The sequence below is a fragment of the Castor canadensis genome, chromosome 2 (genome assembly GCF_047511655.1).
Source record: "Castor canadensis chromosome 2, mCasCan1.hap1v2, whole genome shotgun sequence".
Lineage (NCBI taxonomy): Eukaryota > Metazoa > Chordata > Mammalia > Rodentia > Castoridae > Castor > Castor canadensis.
This window is the reverse complement of record NC_133387.1, coordinates 73,239,964-73,263,040: the sequence shown is the minus strand read 5'-3', so window position 1 is coordinate 73,263,040 and position 23,077 is coordinate 73,239,964. Positions and strand designations below refer to the sequence as shown.

The window sequence follows — 23,077 nt, the reverse complement described above, 5'->3', positions numbered from 1 at the left end:
TAAACCTTGGCTAGCAGGTTTTCTTATTGTAACAGAAAGTGAAACACCACCATTTTGTGCTCTACATAAATAAAGTAAGACCAAACATTACAAACACTTTATTCATGTTTATGATTTACAGAATATTCAATAATTAGAACTCATCATTTGTAATACTGTACATTAAATTATAACCCAACCCACTATAAAAATTACCTAAGCTGATCCCAAGGTAAAAACTGTCTCTAAAGCTTATATACATTAGAAATAGAAAAAATAATACGAAGAAAGAAATTAGAAAATAGTCGTCAAATACTGAAAATCTAGAAGAATTCTCCAACATCTGCTCTCTTATCTCGGCATTTGCTTCGAGCTTTTGTTCTAGCTTTGAAAGCTGCAGAGTTATATAAATGCTGAAATGAAAAATACATATAGATCAGTAAGACTTAAGATATAAAACAGGGGGAAAAAAAAGTAAAACTCACAAAGCAAAGAAATGAACTAAATTGACCCAAGAAATATTTTAAATGTTTGTAACAGGCACACAGACACAAAGGATGAAGGGAAAATTAACAGTTAATGTCTACTTCATAGTAAGAAATCATCAATGTGGGCTGGGGCTAGCTGAAGTGGCAGGGAGCTGAAGTGGCAGGCAACATTCCAAGGCCCTGGGCTCATTCCTTAAAAGTACCAGTTAAGTATGTATGAGCACTGCTGGTGCAAATGCAAAACGCTGCAGCAGCTCCGTGCAGCGTTCCCATTCCCACATGACCCAGCACTCCACCAGCAGGCACAGTCATGTCCCTGAAAAGAGGCCTTCAAACAAAAGTCTGTGTTGTGAGTGTTCACTGCAGACTGCTCACAATGGACAAAAGGCTGGAAAAGCCCAAAGCAACTGGTATTTTTCAGTTACAAAAAAACAATAGAGTTCTGACACATGCTACAATGTGGATGAACTCTGACATTATGCTAAGTGGAAAAAGCCAGACACAGAGGCCACATGTACAATTCCATGTATGTGAAACACCTCTCCAAGACAGGCAAACCCAGAAGAGGTAATCAGCGCTTACGCGGCTGAGGGTTGGGGCAGAAGGGGATGACTTGCTTATGGACAGAATTTTCTTTTGAGGTGATGAAAATGTTTTGGAACTAGATACAGGTTACAGTTGTACAACATGTGTGTAATAAATACAACTCAACTGTATACTTTAGTAAGTAAGTCTGTTTTATGTAAATCTCATCTCAATAATAAAAACAAAAATAAGAATTTTTGCAAACAAAATTTTTTAAAAAAACATTAAGTCCTTTATGTTCTTTTTGTTCAGTACCAGGGACTGAACCCAGGGTCTTACATATGCTGGTCAGGTGCTCTACCTCTTAAGCAACTCCCCCCACCCCCCCACCCTGTCAGTTAGGATAAAGTCTTGCTAACCTGGCCAGGGGCTGACCTGACTCCCAATTCTTCTGTCTCTACCTCCCAGGTAGTTGGGAATACAGGCATGTACCATCATGCCCAGCTGAAAACCCCTACATTCTAAATGTAACAAAGCTTCTACACCTTTATTGTAGCTATTCTGTAAGACAGGAAAAACTAAAACTATGTATCAATAGAGACAGTCATGTTTCTATCACTGGGCAGAATTAAAGCTTTGGTTCCATTTTTATCTTTACTACATTTAATTCTCTTAAAAACAAAAACAAAACCTACCCTTTCAAAACGAGAAATCTTCATTGTTTTAAGTGTTGCAGCGTCAAGCATCACTGGGGGTCCAAGTTCAAATACGTTGCGAAGAAATTCATTTGACTTATGTGAAAGAAAAAGGTGGTAAGATAGGCTCAAAACTAAATAGCATGAATATGATTAACAGAACTTATTAGGTCATTTGTTTTCTGTTTCTAAGTCTGAAAGCAAATTGTCTTCCAATTTGAACTGAAGAAATCTATATGAAGCTATTTGCTTTCATACAAATCAGTAACGTCTCAGCAAAAAGAAAGTTTCGAATTTATTCAATTTTCATTCCAAAATAAATTCCCTGCATCTGGATATTCAGCTAACTTTAAAAGCCAATTAAGTGACTTACATTCATGATAGCTCCTTAACTGAAAAGCAAACATACAAAAAAGGATGTCACTGAATTACCTGCAAGTGGTACTGCATCCCTGATCCAAGAACTTCCTTAAAGGTGTCATAGGTGTGTTTTTTGACCCAGCTATCAATATACATTCGCTCAGGACCAAATTTAACAGTTTCTGTTGAAAAATCCCGTTCCTAACCAATTGAAGAGACAAAATTATCATAGGCACTAAAATGACCCAATAAATGATTTGTAAACAGATATATGCTGAAATAAATGAACAATATTTTAAATTGATACATCCTTCCATACCTGAGAAGTGAAAAGACTGAAAACTGCTATCCTACGAGTAGGGGGTGCAATATTTTCCTAATTGTATAGACTTGAAGACACACAAAGTTTAAAGAAGTATTAATGACAAAACCACACTGTTGTCAACATTTTAAAATTTCAAAAATACTCAGGAAACTTGAAAAAAAGAACAGGTGTTCATATTGGTGTCGGATGGAAAAAATGGAAGAAGGTTGCAGAAGAGTCAGAAAGACAAAATGGTGCAAGGGGGAAACTGATGAGCAGCAGGGACCAAAGGAAGGAGTAAAGATGAACAGGGTTAATACATCACACAGAAGACCTTGGGGCTCCAGGAAACCTCAGCTAGGTTGACTAAGAAAAGAAAAGGCAGAATCTCAGTTTAAGATTTAAGCAATGGAACAATTCTGTCAGAAAACCATTTCTAAGATATAATTATGGGAATGTATCTCAAAAAATATGTCACTGGAACAAATGCGAGATAGGGTTTTCCTATCAGATAAAGAAGTTACCCAGAATGGTAGAAAAACTTCGTAAGAAGAAAACCGGATGCTTAAGAATGGTGAATATCTAAGAATAATCAGGTCTGCTGTTGTCACAGGGACAAGAGAAAGGTGGTAACAGAACTTGAAGGGGCAAGATCACTCCAACCGCCTGCCCATGAGCACTGCTCTATCTCTCAGTAGACACAGTATACAATGTAGTAGAAAAGAACATGAACTCTAGACTCACACATGGGTGTGTCACTCGCTGACTTGTGATTTCAGCACATAACTTAATCTCTAAGTTTGTTTCTTGGCCTGTAAAATGAATACCATGGAAGCTATAAGAGATATAAGAGAAAGCATGTCTATGAGGCACACACAGTGACCACCTGGTGTTTTAACAGCAGCTCAAAAAAGTAGTAATGTTCTATCGTCTCAGCCCTTTTTATTTTAGGAAATATGAAGGTACCAAGAAGAATTCTATTTCCCACCCACTCTCTATAAACTCATCCTTACCAATTCCTCCCTACTTCCAGAAAGTACCAGGCCCCCTCCACTCCCTAATTCAAGGTGAATTCCAAATCTCACTTACTTTCAGATGTTCCTTTTCCACTGGTTCCTGTTCCCACCCTGTCTCTAGCATCTAAAACAAAACAACAGAAAACCACAAACCCTCCTATATTCTAGCACACATTCCAACTACCAACTCTTATTCCCCTTCCAATGACAGCCATGCCTTTTAAAAGAACAGTGGCAACACACCATCTCTACTTAGTCATTCCAATCACTGAGTCACTTTCCAATCCAGTTCAATTTGGCTTCTCTTGCCACTCCAGCAAAGCTGCTCTTAATGGAACAATTACCTACCTGACAGATCTGAAACTTTTCACTCTTTCTCACCTGACCTATCTGCAGGATTTGCCCTTGCTGAGAACACAGGACAGTGGAATTTAACTTCAGCTTTGTGGCCAGTGCAGTGGCTCATATCTGTTATCCCAGCTACTTGGGGGGATCAAAGTTTGAGGCCAGCCAAAGCAAAAAGTTTGCAAGACCCCATTCTCAACCAAAAAAAGCTGGGCATGGTGATGTATGCTACAGGAAGCACAAGTAGGCGGACTGCAGTGCAGGCCAGTCCACGCAAAAATGCCAGACCCTATCCCAAAAATAAGCAAAGCAAAAAGTGGTCAAGCACCTGCCTAGCAAGCACAAGGCTGAGTTTAAACCCCAGTACCACCAAAAAAAAAGAAACTTCAGCTTTGCTACTTATTTTCTTTAAACTATTCCTGCGGTCTCCAGTTTTCCTTAACATTTCAGGAGATGATTCTACTGTAAGAGTTATGATAGAACAAAAAAAACATATGGAAAGCTGGTGGAGTGACTCAAGTAGTAAGAGCACTAGCCTAACAAGCCTGAGGCCATGAGTTCAAACTCTAGTGCCACCAAAAAAAATTGAAAAAAAAAAACATATGGCAAAGCATCTATATAGTAATTATTTGTGGATTTAAGGGATACATGAGCATCAAGAAAGATTTTGGATAAACAGAAATGGTGTGGCAGCCACTATCACATTTAAGATGTGTAATTTTCCTCTAGGGCAATTGAGCAGCCTTCATTTAAAAGACCCAACAGGGGCTGGGAACCAGTAGCTTACGCTTGTAATCCTAGCTACATGGGAGGCAGAGATCACAGACCAGGGGGCGGAAAAAAGCAACACCCTATCTTAAAAATATCCAATACAAAAAAGGGCTGATGGAATGACTCAAATGGTAGAGTACCTGCCTAGCAGACATAAGGCTCTGAGTTCAAACTCACCAAAAAGAAAAAAAGACCCACCAGGGAAGGGTCCTTCAGTGAAAGCTAGGTTCCAGTGAAAAGGGGATAGAACAAAGATGGAGGCTCTGAAGAGAAGACTTTGTTGGCAGATGCAATGAAGTAGAGGCTGTAGGAACAAAGAGCTTAACAGAAGGGCAGGGGGGATACTTGAATTCTGAGATGAAGAGCAGAGGGTAGGCGAAGACTGGGAGGGTAGAACACTATACGATAAGAATGGCTGCCAGAAACAAGAGGCCTGGCCTGTCGATGCTGGGGAACACTGAGATTTCCACATGTGTCTTCCTTAGCATAACTGGTGCTAAGTGCTATGTCTAGCCTTGGCTAAGGGACCTAGAAATAGGCTCTGTTAGGTCCTGTTGACCTCTTATTATCTATTACAAGGGGATGGAGTAAGAAAGAAAATCTGAATCCGGTCTCATTTGGAAAATCTAGGACATGTTATTATCTAATCTTTGGAGGCTATAGTATCAAAAAACAAAACCTCACTAAATTTAAAAATAGCTTATAGTTACTCAATATAACAGCTTGTTTAATTTAGGAATACTGCCACACTAATCATACAACTAATTTCAATACTTAATATTGGTGTCTACAAGGCTGGAAGTTGGCTTAAATGGTAGAGTGCCTGACTAGCAAATACGAAGAGTTCAAATTTCAGAACCACCAAAAAAAAAAAAAAAAATAGGTGTCTACTCGAGTTAGGGATTTTGGTGATTTCTCGATTATAAAATCCAGAGCAAATATAATTATTGGAATGCAATTACAGTCTCCATTGATCAAACTATTTCTATTCTAAGGGATCTAATTTATAACCTATGTTTTCCTTTCTTAAAATTTGATTAAAATGAAGAAAGATATATATAAGAAATCTCAAGAAGATATTAAATTTGGATTTGGGGTGGGATATTAGCATCTAGTTTAAATTTTCATTCTAAATTTCGATATACTCCTCAGGCTGAAAGAGTCTTTGAAGATTTATTTCTTCTCAAAAGAACTGCTTTACTAAATAGCAGTAATCTGAGAAATTTACCCTTTAAATCCAAGAAATAGTTGTTATCTCGCCAAACAAAATCACCGTTAGAGTGCCCGTGGTTAGTTAGGGATCATTTTAACCAAGCATTCTAATCTCAGCTTTCTGTATCAATTTATTTGCTGTACAGATTACAGCAGCTTAGAAGACTACAAAAGACATTCAAGCATCACATACTGATCTTATTTGGCTTTGGTAAGATCTGGGTTTTGTTATTTTGTTTTTTTAGCACTTTCTAGAGATCACAGTGATTTTTTTTTTTTTTTTGCTTAAAGGTAAAGTCGTGTTGGAAACTAAGATAAATGCATTCACAAAAAGCACTATATTAAGTATGTATATGTGAAGCATCATTACTTGAATGATGTCAAGTACAAGGGAAAACAGGTTTCTGTCACTATAGGTCTTATGATTTTTATTTTTTTGTTCTTTTTAAAAAAATCTTCAGTGGTGGTGAACCCAGGGCCCACCTCTCATATGCTAGGCAAGTGCTTTGCCACTGAGCCAATATCCTCAGCCCTACTTTGTTTTAAACCTAAAAATAAAATGCCTTTATATGTCATATCTAAAAAAAAGAAAAAAAAAAAGAATTCCTCACACTGTTTAAAACCCTGTGCTGGTCTTAAAATGAGGAAAGTGAAATGCATTGACTGAAGATGACATTCGATCAACGAAATGATCCAACTATCAATATCAAGTTCGGCATGAAACAATTCAATTTCAAAACATGTAGCTATTACAGCATTTAAGTGGCCTACCTCCACGGCCCTGAGGACGTCTCTGAAAACTGACCGCTGCTTTCTCTTGTCCACTTTGGCCCGGTGCTTATTTCCATCTGTAGCCAGAGCCCTAAGCATCTGGGTCAAAGACTCCATGTCTTCATAAAAAAAGTCCTGACCAAGAAAAGCAATTAATTTCATTTGTTACTAGTTGTTTCTTTTACAATATAGTCACCAAACAGCATAGCTCTGAAAAATATCCAGTTTATAAACATTCGGGCACACATACACAAATTTCTATTAACATGAAAAAATGCTGACAAGATTGTGTACTATTGCAAAAACAATTACCATTCCCCTTCCAAGTGTATCCAGGTGCATCTAACAAATACTTACTATGCTCCCACTGTATCCATTACTGAGGTTTCAAAAAGTTCAACGAGAGATGGCTACACATATACCAAACCAATACAGCTTCTACTCTTTGGTTACTCAGTCCCAAACCACTCATTCCCAGAAATCCAATTATTCTTATTCCAAAGAATAAGCTATTTCTATATTACAAGCTATCAGTAATGCTTTTTAAAGAATGTAGTTTCTAGTTGCCTGTCCTTATTTCAAATAAGCAGTAAAACATTTATATCAGGTGATATAATTCAGTGATTAGATTATTTAAGACAAGAAGATACTTTAGTCTTTTTGGATGGGGAAACTATAAAATGTATTACTGTTTGCTGACTTTGAGTTGGTAAGCTTTTCCTTGTTAATGTGGCAATACATTTAGGTAATCTCTTTTCAGGGGAATGTTTTTACTCCCTAACTCCATTTTACACCATATTAAAAACTAAAAGATAATTCAAACTTACTTAACCAAAAGCAGAACAGATACTTCTTTAAGCAGTTCTTATTCTAGACTTTCCTCAAATTGTATATACAATTATCTAATCTCAAAAGAGCATTAAGTGACTTTTTTTTTTTACTTTCTAGAATTAAAAAGGTTATACTACTGGTTGAAAATAAGTTTGAAATATATTCAGTATGCTTATTTACAGGGCACAGTGGCTCACACATGTAGGGAGGCAGGATCTGGAGGATCTCAGTTCTAGGCGAGATTCTGTATCAACCAGTAGAAAGCTGGACATAGTGGTACAGGCCCGTCATCCCAGCTACACAGGAGGTGAGAACAAGAGGAACGAGGTCCAAGCCAGACCAAACATAAAAGTGAGACCCTATTTGAAAACTAAAGCAAAAAAGGCTAGGAATGTGGCTCAAGTGGTACAGCCCTGAGTTCGAACACCATTACCACCAAAACAAACAAAAAAGACCATAATTTTGTCTTATTGTTGTTAATACTTCACACTGTATATTAACTACTTTAGTAAGTGCTTTTACTCAAAGGTTCCAATTTAGGGTTGGGGGAATAGCTCAAATTGTACAGTGCATGCCTAGTGAACAGGAGGTCCTGAATTTAAATCCCAGTACCTCCCTTAAAAAAGTTCCAATCCAACCTATGTCTGAGTTAGAGACAACACCTACTAAAGATGAAATGTAAGTATTAAAATTATAAATGATCTTTACATTTATAAATTCCAACAAATTTGACTGCATTCTAAGAACATAAAAAACAAGTGCAGTATTTCAAGATTTGCAGTTTCCTACTTGTTTTACTGGCTACTTGTTCTTTTTATTTTATTTTTTTTTAAGATGCAGGAAAGATTTTTAAATCTATATAACAAGCAGTTCTTTTTCTTTTCTCTCTCTTTTTTTTTTTTTTTTTTTGTGGTGGAACTGGGATTTAAACTTTGTGCTTGCAAAGCAGGCGCTATACCACTTGAGTCACACCTCCAGTCCATTTACCCTGGTATTTTAGAGAAGTATTTGCCTGGGATGGCCTCTAACTACAATCCTCCCAATCTCAGCCCTCCAAAGTAGCTAGGATTACAGGTGTGAAACACTGGTGCCTGGCCTAAGCAAGTGGTTATAAGAACAGAGAACCACTGCCAGTGATTCTCACTTGGAGCTATCTTACCTCCAAAGGGACATATGGCTATATCTGGAGACATTTTTGGTTGTCACAACTAGGAGAAAGATGTTGCTAGTATCTAGTGGGTAGAGGCCAGGGATGCTGCTAAACATCCTACAGTGCAGGAGACAGCTAGACCTCAGACCCAACCACAAAAATTGTCCAGTCCTAGATATCAACAGTGCTGAGGTAAGAAACACCAATATGATCTCAGCAATGGAAAACATTTAAATGTAGTTTACAGCTAATGAATCATTGAGTTCAATAAAAAGTACTAAAACTTGGGGAGGGAAATGTCTAATGTTTTAGGAACAAGTCTCCATAAAGTGCTTGTGCATGGGTCTAGTTTTAAAAACAAAGAAAAGAAAATATAACAAAATGTAGCTCCAAAAGCCTATTTATTAGAATTTAGGATAATTATATAATAAACTGTCTCCATAAAGTGCTTGTGCATGGGTCTAGTTTTAAAAACAAAGAAAAGAAAATATAACAAAATGTAGCTCCAAAAGCCTATTTATTAGAATTTAGGATAATTATATAATAAACTGTACACTCTGGGACAAATTAAAAAATGGGCTCCCAGAGATACATCTTAACTCTTATTATTATGAAAAGAAAATAGCACAGTCACTATTATACAACAGGAGCAAAAGTCCTGGGTTAGAATTTCAGGTGTACTACCCACTACACTCAGTTTTAAGAATCATGAATCTCTTTTATCATTCACACAACAATTTTAAGGGTTAAATAAGATAATAAATAAAAACTGCCACATAAATTCTGAAGCATGAACTGTTATGTAAGCATTACAGGTTTAAAGTAATATATATATATATATATATATATATATATATATATATATATATACACACACACAAGTTACATTTTTAAAATCTATGGCACAAATTACTCCTAGATAAATAAGGCAGTTTAATGTCATATATAAAATGTGGGTTTGGCACCTAAGTTTGAATCACAAGCATCCACCACTTGGATCTATATAACCTTGGGAACAATTATATTAATAATCATGCCTCAGGTACCTTTTAGGTAAATAGAAACAATTAATACCATCCATATGTCAAAGGTATACTATGATGATTAAATGAAATATTAAAAATATATGAAAGAGTACATAAACATCAATTAATCCTAATTGCTCAAACTTTTCTGATTATACTCTGTTCAATCTAACACAAAATAAATAAGACAAACCAGTCAGTTTAAGTAATTATTTCATACCAAATTAACAACTCCATAAGTGAATTGATTTCAAAAATTAAGAGGAATTAGCATGAGATGAAACTGCAGAAAACTTCTGGAAGAGTTTAGATATGGAGAAATGCTTACAGCCACAAAATTCTTCCTCAAACTAGTTATTTATATGTAAATCTCTCTAGCAGTGATTGCAAACAAAATGAAACTGGGTCTTGGATAGCTATTCTAAGTGTCAAGAAATAAAGATTATGGCCTAGAGTTGTAATTCAGTAGTATAACACCTATATACCATGTGTCAGACCCTCGTTTAATCCCTAGGACCACAAAAAAGAGGAAAAAAGAGAAATCATATGAAGTCTAACATTAAAAGAGAATTTGAACCCTCTCCAATTCACTGCCCAGTGTTAAACTATTATCTCTAGAATGATTTTATCTGACTCTACTTCAAAAGACTTATTTCTTTCAATACCTGCTAATCAAAGCAGAACACCTTTGTCAAAAGTATGGAGACATTTTACAGTTATCCTGGAAACAAAGGTAAAAAGAATGTTAAGTTGCTCCTTCTAAAGTATAATATGTAAGTATATTCGATTTAGCTCCAAAGAGCATGCTGTTTATCTTTGGATTATTGTTTTCTCTTTCCATATTGTAGCATTTCCCCTTTCAGGTCAGGTGGGGGATGGAATAGAAAAACAGGGACATACTACATATTGATTTATTTTCCTTCTATCTTGCTTGGATCACATAATGTGCCTCATGATCTGCAATTCTGCCCACCTATAGCCTTTTTATTTTAAGTTACCCAGGAGTTCCTAAAAGGCCACAGGTAGACGCCTGCTGGAAGGGGAAGAAGTCAATACTCAATTCAATCAACATTTATAGTAATGCTACTATTTACACTGAACCCATTATATTCTCAACAACGCTATGAGGTATGTACCACCATTTTTGTTTTAAAGAAAAGAACACTGAGGCATAGAGAAGTTGCCCAACATCATCCAACCAGTGAAAGTGGAAGAGTGAAGTAAACCTAGGCAGCATAGCTCTAGAGTCCACTCTTACCTATCTGGATATATGGCAAGCACATACAGATGAGAAGAGCTCTCACAAAAGAGTTTAATGCTTGGGATGGAACCCTAGGCCTTGCAGATATGAGGCAAATGCTCTACCACTAAGTCACACACCCAGCCTTGGTTTAATTAACTTTTAAACCCCTATGAGTAGCCCTACCACTACCTCTACACACACATTAAAAAAAAAAAAAAAAAAACTTATTTACTTAAAGGAAAATGAGCAGACCAAGTTCTGTTTATAACCTAATTCATTTTTGTCCTTCAACAAAGATTTAAGTCATATTAAGTATGTTTGAATGATTTCTCCTGGCTCTCTTATATTAAGTCAGAAAACAAAAGATACATGGGTGTTAATATGTTACATTCACAAAGTTAAAACAAATTTTTACATGTATAATTAAATTGGATTATTGCTTTGCTTTTAAGATGCATGTCAAGGGAAGGAAAGTATCATTTCCAGCCAGTAGAGGAAAGCAAGATTAAAAATTGGAACATCTGTTTTCTGTGCCTTGAAGTTAAGGAGCCGTTAGCTAATTTAATAAAATTAAATCAACTGCTAAATCAGAGTCCAAATCCTCACATAAGGAGAATCATTAGCTACTGACAGCATTAACTTACTTTCCACTCCTACCTGCTACCCTCCCCCCCAAAAAAATGTAAGGAGGGGCGTGGTTATAGACAGATACCTCACACATGTAGATTAAAAGAGCTTAAACATTTTAAAGATACAAGCCTAGAATGGAATACAAAGAACTAAATATGGCAAGCAACCTAGAACACTGCATTAAAACTACTTGGAAGTATTCACTGTTATGTAACTTCTTTAATTGCAGACAAAGTTTATTCTGAAAATATTGACTTTCTCCCTAGATTAAAAAGTATCACATCACTCAAAGTTAGAAATAATGTGTTTGTTACCCATGTGTCACATACATGGGTTTCCTTACTGGCTCCTTTACAGTATTTATTGTTATCATGATAATATCTGTGGATTCTGAGCAGGCAAAAAAAGCTGCTCCTCAATTTTAAGTAACAGCACATCACTTGAATAACAGACCTAGAACAATCTCGTCTTTTCAGTGGTTAAGTCTGAGGCATTTCCTTCTTTCAGCAATTCTTAGAATAGGGATCACAAACTAGGATTATCAAGTGTCCCAGTTTGCCCGAGACAGGATTTCTTGGAACACAGGACTTTTCAGTGCTAAACCTGAAACAGTGTCAAGAAAATTGAGGCAGCTGGTCAAACTGTCCCAAACTCAAATATCTTCAAGAGCCAAGCCATGGTAACTAACATACATCCATGAGTATACACCCATAGAGAAATGAAAAGCATATGTACCACTCTAAAAGGCAGTATTAACAAATGACTGAACTCATCTCATCCCAAACCTATGTTGACTTAATATTCCATCCATTTGTCTGATATTTATTATAATCATCTTGAATGTGTTGAATTACCTTAATGTGGTAGGTATCTGAGAAATTCAAGCAGTTCTATGTAAGACACACAACTCTCTTCATCAATAGTGCACCATCCCTAAACTTCAATCTTATAGATAGCAAAAGTTAAGTATAATGAACTACAATCAAGTATCAACTTCTATCAGTTTATACTTTCAAAAGTATTGTATCACCAGCACCAAAAGCAGGGCAATCAATCACCAAGGTGATTGGCCATCCTCCACACTTACTATCCAATCCTCAATTGTGTCGGTAACAATGGAATAACGCTCCTTATGGCACAAGATTCCTTCTCTGCCAATTAGATACTTACACTTTCCATTCCTCTGGCCAATTCAAAAAGAAGTGCCAAAGATTCACCAGCAGCTATTCTCATGTTTACATCATCACAAGAAAGGAGGCTTGGAAGTTTATGAAAATGCCTAGGAAATAGTTAAGTCATTAATATGTGAATGCAACCAGTTACATCAACTAAATGTTTTTATAAAACATGAAACTAAAAATACATACTTTTCCAGCTTTTTCTTCACTTCACTGATTGGGCATATGGTCAATAATAATGTCCATGCGAGAAGCGAGCTGATATGAAGCATTGTATTAGGGGTGCTGCAAATAACATTAGAGTCTTTCTCTTTGAGATAGGATTTGGTGAAGATATTTTCCAAACACTCCAGAGTTGAATATAGCTCCTAATAGATAAGAATATAAAGTAACATAACCATCTTAGATTAAAAATAATTGCACATAACTGGAGTTCAAGATTTCTACTTACAGTAATATCATCTGTGGCAATAAAAGAGCAAACACCAAAGCAAGTTGCACACTAGAAAAAAAACAGGAAATACACAGCCATTAATGTAAAAATTTTCTTAACTACTTCGTATTAGCACAGCATATGGAGGGTGGGAGAGAAAGAATACTGGACCACAAGTAAAAAAGTTGAGTCTCAGCTCAAGGTGCATCACCAAACTTAACAAAACTTGAGCAAAGTGATTCCATTCCTCCAGGGTCTCCTGCTTTAATTCATAAAAGTGTGTGCAAATGAATGTCATGATTTCTTAATCCATTCTAGCTTTATAGTCTATGATTAAATTTCTACATTATTTTCTTATTCTATATTAAGCAAAGTATTTTGAAGGGTGAACAAACTATCCCCTCATTGTCTCCTTTTTGTATGCAGTACAACTGCCTAGCAGAGTATTTCAAACGTCAACTGTTGGATATGAAACATGAGCATTTGTGATAAAAGAGAGTCAATCTCTCAGTTAAAAACCTTTAAAACACATTAAGATTGCTACTGATTTTTAACTTTTTAAAACCATTTATATTCATTGATTTTAATGAAGCTTCTACCATGAAAAAGTCTTAAGCCAGTTAGTTTCCAAATAAGAACAGAAACCTTACACAATTTAAATAACAAACTATTTTTTTGAGGTTGGGGGTAGAGCAGTATGGGGGTTTGAACTTGGCCTCATGCTTGCTAGGCAGTACTCTACCACCTGAGCCCTTTTTCGTGTTGGGTTTTGTTTATATATTTATATCTTATATATAAGCAAATATATTGGCTTAATATATAAACAAATACCAAGCAATCAGAGAATGGAAGCTTCTTCAAACTCCAAAATGGATGAGTATTTCACAGCCAGCGGTTCCTACATCTACCCAAATATAGCTTTTCAGAATAGCAAAAAAAAAAAAAAAAAAAAAAAAACCAAAAAACCCTTGTATTTCTATTAATAAAAAATATCCACCAATAAACATTAGTTATCTAAACCATTTAAGTTCTAAACAAAATTATTCTACAATCCCCCTAAATAACTCAGTATTTAACATCTGTATATGATGGACTCTTTAATTCTAAAGATAAAGAAATGTGTACAGTGTAGGATACCTTTTAGAGTATGAGAAATTTAAGAAAATAGTGGCCATTAAGTCTGTTCACTAAATTTAAGAGACAAATGAGAATAAAATATTAATAAAGTATACTATTATTTCTATCTGGGCATCATATCTAGGTAGACCTGCCAATTTTAAAATCTTATACTTACAGTTTGCCTAGTCTGGATACTAGCTGTCCCATCACAAATGATTTTCTTTAGGATTGGACCAAGAGTTTTTAAAATCTCTTCACTTTCAATTCCAGGGCCCAACTGAATACAAAGAACACATGCTAATGATGCAGCCACACGTTGCTCATCACTCTTTCCTAAAAAAAGAAGCCAGGATATAACTATGACAATTGATTTTCAGTAGACTTAAGATAGTAATTCCACAATCTTTTCCATTACAAAATAGCACCTATCATTTATGAAAACTTAATTATGCTGCAGGCTTTGACATGGTTAGAAAGGGTGAGGCTAAAGTACTTAAACTTTAGAAATAGACAGACCTCATTTAAATCCTAGACCTGCCTCTTACTACCCAAAAAAAAATCTTCATAATTTCCTAAACAGTTTTACTCATCTGTAAAATAGAGATCAGTACCCATCTTAAAAGCATGCTGAATTGGTTCAATAAAATAACATATTTCATGTCCATTTCTTCCTTCTAATTCCTTAAGGTACTCATGAACGTGTCCAAATAGCCCTTGCATTAATCTTCTAAGCATTTCAGAAGTACATGGCCCATTAGGCAACCCTTCAGGGTTTCTTTCTAAATCTTTTAAAACTAAATGAGGAATTAAAAATAAAAGTCTTTAAATGTAGATTTTTTTTTTACGACCATTATGCACTGAAGAGTTTGAGCAACTACTGAAATTATTATCTGTTAAATTAAAAATCTATAAAATATGCAGACTGGAATAGAATTTTTTAAGTCACCTAGTCAATCACTGTTATGGATGCTGTTTCAATGTAAAATACTTTAAAAAGCCATGTGTTAGCTCAAAAAATTGGCTTTGCTTTCACCTATACTAAAGTTATATAAGCAGCCATCTCACTCTTCCTAGGCTTTCCTTATTCTGTACAATGAGAGGGTGGATTTGATCAAGGGTTTCATCTATAACAAAGCTTTCACCCTGAGGCAGAGTGAGAATACGGATATAAAGTTCATTGGATTAGAAGAAACATATACCTCCTATATTTTTGGTATAAGAATTATTTTGTTAATCAAATGATAATGATAGAAATTAATTATTTGCATAATGTTCTTACTTGAAAAAATAAGTAAACTGGCAAATGCAAATCTTCTAGACTTAATTTTTAGACTTTTAGTCTTAAAAGGACTTTTAAACTTTAGTTAAAAGTTCTATTATCCAACAATATGAATTCCAGAATTTCTACTATAAAGTTCCAGAATTCAAATATTCCAAGGGATATTATGAAAATTATATCATCTATAGGAAAAGTGGTGTTTTAAACAAGTGGGAGGGAAAATGAGCTGGAAGATTATGATACATTTTCAGGTTTAGAAAATGAAATAGTAAGATGGCTCTTGTTTTTGGTGGTACTAGGGCTTGAACTCAGGATATCATGCTTGCTAGGCTTGCTAGACAGCCACTCTACCACTTTAGCCACTCCCCCAGCCCTGTAAGATGTCTTTTGAAACACTTTATACTACCCTCTGACACAAACTTTCAAGCCACTCTTATATAACCAAAGAAAAGCAATACCTCTTCTGATAAAACAAGGAATCCTTCCTAGTTTCAATTCTCAGTACATAAAAACAGTTTCCAACAAATCTCATTCTGAATTATAAACATCAAGCACTGTATATATATGCCTTGCCGACCACAGAGCAAGTATTCTAACTAAAGAACTAGCTAAGTTACTAGTGTTAGTAACAAATGTTATTGCACAGAGACAGGAAATTCTGTTAGTTCCGTGCCAGTGACTTAAAAATAAAGGTTTTTACCTTTTTTCAGACAGCGTTCAATGCTATCAGTTAAAGTCATTCTTCTTTCCAGAATAAATTCATAAAGCATTTTTGAAGCCAGTGCATTTTTAATGCCTTCCAGAGCTGCCTGCCTTGTCTTCGCGCTAGTTAAAACAAAATGTATGAGAAAGAAGATTTATGGGGTATATAATCAGTCAATGACTTACAGATCTTTTAAACTGTCATCAAGCTTCTAAAATTTTTTCAGTAATATAATTCTCATCTACAATTTACCTCAATACATAAAAATTGCTTAAGCTGCTTTAGCAGCTTTCTTTATTAGCTAGTTTTTAAGACCAGGCTTCCCTATGTAGTCCAGGCTGGTGTGGTACTCACCTATGTAGGTCATGTTGGCCTCGAATTCATGATTCTCTTACCTCTGCCTCTTGAGTGCTGGGATTATATGTGTGTGCCAGCCACCATGCCCAGCTCATTTACTAGTTTGATAACCACATCTTTAAATGACCATGTTTTACAGTTTCAATGTAAAAGACATGTTCTTCTATTACACGTTTAGACAAATTTACAGTTTTTGCTTAGTTTAGTTTCATTTTGTTACATTGCAGAGGCTAGTCTTGAATTCCTGAGTTCAAGTGATCCTCCCACCTCTGCCTCCCAAAGTAACTGTGGCTACAAGCACGTGCCACTGTGCCTGGCTAAATTCATATTTCTTAAGACTACAAGGCTAGAATTCATGTTTGCATCTTTTAGGCTTCTTTTTATTTTCATCTGCTTAAGTCAGTTCTAAGTTACTATGAAGAAAACAATTCAGCTTTGATAATTTTCATGTCCATGAGAAAATTAGTGAACAGGCAGCTTAAAGCAAGGTTTAGTTGTCATTTCTAGCTGAAGATTAGCTTTTCATTAAAAAATCTATTTCATTTATAATCAAACACATTTACATATGTGCTATTATGCTAGAAGCATAACCAGTCCAAATCAATCTATAACTCTATAACTAGTGGCATGTCACTACCCCCACTAAAAAGGCAAAAGGAACAAGAAACATTAAATCAAAGTAAAAAACTCAAAGCTTGAGAAAAACATTCTTGTATCAGAGACCTACAAGCATTATGCAGTAAGATAACTGATTAGAATAACCCAAAAAGGAAAGGAATTAGTGTTTCCTACCTCTTATCCAGGGTTAGGTCAATTAATCCCTTCAATTTATACTCTAAGTCTTCTTGAGTTCCTTCCTCATCAAGGACTTCCGGTCCTACAGAATAATATAAACCACCACTGTAATTTAAAGAGGAAAAAGCACATAGGGGAAAGTAAGAGTATACCTTAGCTATAAAGAAATCTTCATCTAAAGTTGCAATTTTAGAACTCATACCATCTTCAGCAAAGCTGGAAGGATCACTGAAACCACTGCAATGGCTCATTGTTTCAATAGATGCATCTTCATCACTAAAAGGTTGAACATTTCGATGCTGACCACCTAGTAAATAAAAGAGAAAGACGTTCTTTTGCTTTGTTTTGAATAAAACTGCTTTAGGCTGTGACACTGAACTCACAAACCTAAAGCATGCTATGCAAGCACTCTTAACAACTGAGCCACACCCCCCTTTCTCCCATTTTGTATTTTGTTTTTGAGATAGGATCTCAATAACTGCCAGAGCTGACCATGAACTGCTTCCACCTCCCAAATAGCTGGGATTACAGGTGTGTACCACCATACCCAGCTTATATGTACAAATACTTCACTTGGGAATTTTAAAGTTTATTTAAGAGAAATCCAGTAATAAAAATAAACCTAATTCTTAAAAAACATTATATCACAAAAGGACCTACTTAAATATTCTTAAAATAAATCAATTTACCTAACCTGTATATAAGAGCACCAACTATTTACAATATAAATCAACTTCAGAAATAGATTAATCATCTAACAAGAGGCGTCAGTATGATCTAAAAGATGAAAAAATTACTTCCAAACCATTACAAATCATGAACAAAATAAAAATAAATCTAGAAAGAGTACTATGGTCACAGATCCAAATGACACAAATATTTTCTAATGAGAATGACTGGATTCAGTAAACATTAACTGTTGAATGGGTTTTTAGGTTACATGTCTTGTTAAAGGGAAAAGGAGTTGAAAGAGGGACGTTTAAAGATAAATTGAGAAAAGAAAAAAAGCTGGGATCAAGCACAGTGGTAAACACCTATAATCCCAGCAACTCAGGAGGCAGAGGTAGGAGGATCATGGTCTGGTTCAGGCCTGGGCAAAAGTGTGAGACCCTGTAAAAAACTAACAAAAAAGCAAAACACTTGGGGATGGCTCTAGTGTAGTGCTTGCTCAGCAAGCTCAAGGCCTGAATTCAATCCCCAATACCAAAAAAAAAAAAAGGCTTAAAATTGAAGTTTTGTTATTTGATATGTATAAAAACCTATTAAGATAAATTACTTATTAAAAGAAAGGTTTTAACACAGCCAAGAGTTATAAATATCAGTAGTGGTTATTTTAAAAAAAAAATCTCTTTTAAAAACTACAATATTTTTCTCAATCATTAACTTCAGGAATAAATTTGTAACTTCAGGATTTCATGCTAATAAAAAATTACCCAGTCATGAATTACCTTGAGCACTGAGTTAAAATGCGTCCCAAACTCTGCCCCTAAAGTGACCTTGAGTCACCTGATTTACGTCTGAGCTCAATTTCCTTGTACCAGTAAAATCAAAGATTACACCAAATATCATTAGCTCCTTATATTCAAGTCACAATATTTATACTACCTTAAGTCTGTTATAATTGGGTTATTTTTCTTTTAAATAGAACAGGTTGTCCCTTTTTTTAAAATCAAAAACAGAGAACTGAGCAGGGCTCCAGTGGCTCATGCCTATAATCCTAGCTACTCAGGAGGCAGAAATAAAGATCATGGTGCTAAGCTAGCCCCATGCAACAGGGCTAGTAGAACAGCTCAAGTAGTAGAGCACCTGCATATCAAGTGTGAGGCCCTGAGTTCAAACCCCAGTGCCACCAAAAGAGAGAATGAACTTAGCAGATTTTTAAATTAACATAGTGGCCTTCAAATCTGCTTGCTCAATACCAAAGCAGTGCCAATCAAAGTAGTATGGTACAAAGAGTAAGTAATAAAGGAAATAAACAAATACCTATCACCTACACTATTATGGATTTGTCTTACATTCTCTTCATGACTAAAAGTTAGAGCAGTAGTTTAGTATCATTATTAGATTAATTCTACTGCATTACTCACAATTCAATTTACATTTGTATTTTTTATGTTCAGCCTATTTCTATTCCTATGCAGCTCTTACTCAGCTCCCCTCTCTTAACTAATCAGTTTCAGTGATTTCTTTCCATGACAAGGAAAAGTTTTTTAAAATCCAGGAAATTAACCTTGTATGAGTGCCTGCTATCTAGGTCACACTCACCTTGTGATACTTAAGTATCATTGATGAGATGGCACTCTAAGACACATCCAGTCCTCATTTCTAGAAGGCTTACTATCAAGATTTTTTTCTTTCTTAAAAACGCTGTCCTTAAATTACAGTAAGTACTATGACAGAGGAATACACACTTGTGTAAGAGGTCAATTTTCTTAGCTTCCTAGAACTCCCCAACTTAAAAAATAAGTCTAAGTGGAAAAATCCATGAAAGTGATACACAGAAGTTGGTTACCCCCGTCATACAGCGGGGACCTCATTTAAATCGGCTTTGTTCTAGATGTCATTAAAAATATCGATAAGGTTAAGAAGTTTGTAAGTAAAAGTTTGACAATTTTCCATCCCTTCTACTTAGTATTTAGTCATTTTTTAATTGAATATGTGAAACACATAAACCAAGTTAGTTACTAAAAACGCCAATCTCACCCCCATGCCTTTCCCCGGTTCCACTTACAAGAAGCAACCAGTTGACAAGTTCTAATGTAATCTTCCAAAAATGGTCAAGCATGGAGTTTTATAAGCTTATCAAAGAATTACTTTCCATTTGTTTACATACACTAAAAATCAATATTTAAATGCTTGTACTGAATGTGTTAAAATACAGCGTTTAAATGTATCTTTTCTACTAAAAATAATTAACAAGGCAGCAGTGATAGGCTGGATACTAGGTCACGAATGAGCCCTGAAACGAAATGTGAAAGGCAATTCCTCCACAGCACTGTAACAAGGAAATAAAGAGGCTTGGGGAGGGAGGAGGCTGCTGGAATTGAGGTTTATGATTTAGACCACTATTAACACAATGCCTTTAGCTTGCTGCTTCTCCGTTACTTGCATTTCATTAACAAAAGGTAAACTCAAAGAATAAAATAAGGCTCTTCTAGAAAGAATTCAAATGTTTATTCAGATTCCGGAAAAGGTGCAGAGGTAAGCAGAATCCTCAATTCGACCAGAGCAACTAGATGCCACAAACTACATAGTTCACAGATAAAGAATAAATTTCACAAACCCAAACAGCATCCAATAAAGAGCTATCTAAAGAAAAAGGAAAATTTTTATTTATAATAAATAATCCATTCTCATTGTCGATTATAAACGTCTCATACATGGTCCCAAGTTTTTGGGCTGCCTAAATCCTACAGAAAAGCTTTCTAAATGCCAGTTTCCAATAATCTTTAACACGGTAACTAGTACCTTTACTTTTCTAATGAAAAAAGGCTTATCATTCCGAAGACACAATGGCAACGGTGTCAACAAATACCTTCTGGCTAATAGTTTGATGTGATAATGACTTACCAATATTCAAAAGTCCATAATCTCAACAGAGAGTAACACTACTCGATTTGAGTTCAGTGTGGCGTCTCCTACACAAGAGTTTTGCAGTCAGGAAACCTTTTTTTCTTCACCGCATCGTTAGGAAGTAGAGGACCAACACAGTTAATTAAGCACCTAGCCATTCAGGAAACGCTTCTACTTTGCAGAAAGGACACAAAACCCTAAAGTTCGAGCCAACTGCAACCTGAGCTCGTCACACCTGTTCCAACGGGACGCACTGCAGAGAAGGTATAGACTGCGGCATGAAGAGCGCGGTCTCTGCCCCGGCGAGCAGGAGTTCGCCTGGGTTGCGAGCACTGGAGTTTGGTGCGTGGGGATTCTGCAGGTGTCAGGGTTAGGAGCCGAGCTTAGGGTGGCGAGCTGACCCCAGCCTCTGATGCCTCCGCCGACCAGGTGAACACGCGGGACGCGCAAGGAGGCAGCCGGATGGAAGCCACTCGCGCGCCTGTGCGTCACCCCGGCCCCTCGCGCGAGGCCCAGGCCGCGTGACGCTAGGGCTGGTCCCAACCCGCCGGACGTTTGGCACTCCCGAGAACTCCATGTTGGCGCCAGAGTCACAGGCGGCCAGTGACAGCAGGGCGCCACTCGAGCTCTGCCCCGCCCTTCATAGGGGACAGTTCGGGAAGGCTAGCAGCAGCCTCTGGGGACAGCTCCAAATTCGCCCGCCCCCTGGGGGTCACCCCCATCACGACACACGCGGAGGCCCAAGGACCCACTCCTCCCCGCCCCCACGGCCGGTGTCCGAGTCCGGCTCGCGTGCCAAACCCAAATCGCGCGAGTACGGCGCCCTGGGCACGACGGGAAATGTAGTTCAGTCACGCACGCACCACGGAGACGCAAACGTCCGAACCAGAGACTGAACTACAACTCCCGCCGCGCCCGAGGATGGCGAGCCGGGCCGGCCACTGGAATGACGGCGCGGGGATACCCCTTACCTGCCGTCGCCGCCGTCGCCGCGGCTGCCCCTGAGCCGCCGCCGCCACCACTGCCACCGCGGTGGGGAGTGTTCCGCTTCTTATTCTTCGGCATCGTGGGACGCCCGGTGCCGCCCAAACTCCGAGCTCAACGAGGATCAGCCGATGGAGCTGCACTTTCTACTCGTATGTCTGTGCGGCGGGCGGCTGAGAGGCGAGTCTTCGGCTAACAACAGGGGCGAGAAGCGGCGGGGGTACGAGTGGGCGGTGGCGGCAGCAGAATTCCCCGTGAAGAGCTGTGATCGGAAACGATACATGTTTCTCTCTAGCGCGGGAGCTAAGGCGGGGCTGGCGACACCACGACGCCTTAAGTATCCTACGGGTGCTTGACGTCACCATATGTGGGCGGGACTCAAGTGCTCGCGAGCCAATCCCTACAGATCTCTCCACCAGCGTCCATTGGGGCGGTGCCTGGACCTTGACTCCCAATCCCATGCTGCAAATCTCTGCTCGGTGTCCAGACCACGAACCTTTCAGGCGGCGCGGAGCTTTGGGAAATGTAGTCGGGTAGAGGGCGGGGTCTCTGCCAGCTCTTCCCGACCCGCTTTCTTCCCGCGTCGTGGCCCCGCCCCGCTCCCGCCTTGCCATTGACTGTGGCAGTCAAGCTGATGAGTCTTGTGGCCGGTATGCCTGAAGACCACAGGCGGCTTCCAACTGGGAGCTGCGTAATCACTCGTGCTCGTCTTGTGGCGGCTTGTGTTCAATCTAACCTTTCCTCTGTTTCTCTGAGGCCTCTGCCAAGTACAACCATTCCCCTCCTTGGGAACTTTTCTATGATTTTAGTTGTTCAATTCGCTTAGCAATCAGTACCTATAATAGAACTGTGGTTCATAGCGATGTGCTTGCTCCTAACTTTAGTTGTGTCATTCGTGAATCTCATATTCTAGACTAGAAGCATATGGAGATTCAGTGGCTTAGGGTTTCTATGCAAAAGTATGTCCTTGACAACTCTACCTGCCAATTTGACCTACCAGTCAATTCGGGAAAAGAGTTTCTAAGAACTTAACAGCTGGTAAAAAAAAAACAAAAACAAAAACAAAAAACCCAAGAAGCTATAAATATCAATAATCGCAGTGGATTTTGTTTTCTCAATGTGCGTCTACATCTTTGTCTTCCTTGTTACAACACTTGTCCTGTATTTAGGGTCTGTTATTAGGTTCGTGTACTATGCATGTGATAGACCAAACTCACTGACTCACATCCATAGAGGTGACTCATTCACTACTCCACCTCTCACTTGAGCTCCATGCTCTTATTGTAAACTGCCTGTAGCACACTTCCACTG

General features: G+C 37.5%; 2 protein-coding genes across 3 annotated transcripts; both read right to left on the bottom strand.

Annotated features, from left to right (window-relative positions):
* Positions 1 to 83: 83 nt before the first annotated feature.
* Positions 84 to 21,892, bottom strand: Ifrd1 (interferon related developmental regulator 1). Of its 2 annotated transcripts, none has more exons than XM_020179383.2 (12): positions 21,754 to 21,892; positions 17,412 to 17,516; positions 17,207 to 17,291; positions 16,055 to 16,179; positions 14,251 to 14,408; positions 12,975 to 13,025; positions 12,713 to 12,891; positions 12,516 to 12,624; positions 6,467 to 6,601; positions 2,120 to 2,248; positions 1,688 to 1,783; positions 84 to 392 (listed from the first exon to the last, which is right to left on the bottom strand). In XM_020179383.2, exons 1-12 carry the CDS (start codon positions 21,845 to 21,847, stop codon positions 303 to 305), a joined length of 1,356 nt encoding a protein of 451 aa, XP_020034972.1. In that variant the 5' UTR covers positions 21,848 to 21,892; the 3' UTR covers positions 84 to 302. The 2 variants fall into 2 exon arrangements, with proteins under 2 accessions (XP_020034972.1, XP_020034973.1); XM_020179384.2 differs by lacking the exon at positions 21,754 to 21,892 and adding an exon at positions 20,780 to 21,742.
* LOC141420693 (uncharacterized) lies at positions 21,891 to 22,095 on the bottom strand. Its single transcript, XM_074065050.1, has one exon. It carries the CDS (start codon positions 22,047 to 22,049, stop codon positions 21,891 to 21,893), a length of 159 nt encoding a protein of 52 aa, XP_073921151.1. The 5' UTR covers positions 22,050 to 22,095.
* Between the last annotated feature and the right edge of the window lie 982 nt (positions 22,096 to 23,077).

Coding starts and splice junctions, on each gene's coding strand:
- LOC141420693 (XM_074065050.1), bottom strand. CDS start 22,049: ATGTATCGTTTCCGATCACAGCTCTTCACGGGGAATTCTGCTGCCGCC.
- Ifrd1 (XM_020179383.2), bottom strand. CDS start 21,847: ATGCCGAAGAATAAGAAGCGGAACACTCCCCACCGCGGTGGCAGTGGT. Junction 12,625..12,712: donor GTGAAGAAAAAGCTGGAAAA/GTATGTATTTTT, acceptor ACTATTTCCTAG/GCATTTTCATAAACTTCCAA. Junction 2,249..6,466: donor ACGTCCTCAGGGCCGTGGAG/GTAGGCCACTTA, acceptor TCAATTGGTTAG/GAACGGGATTTTTCAACAGA.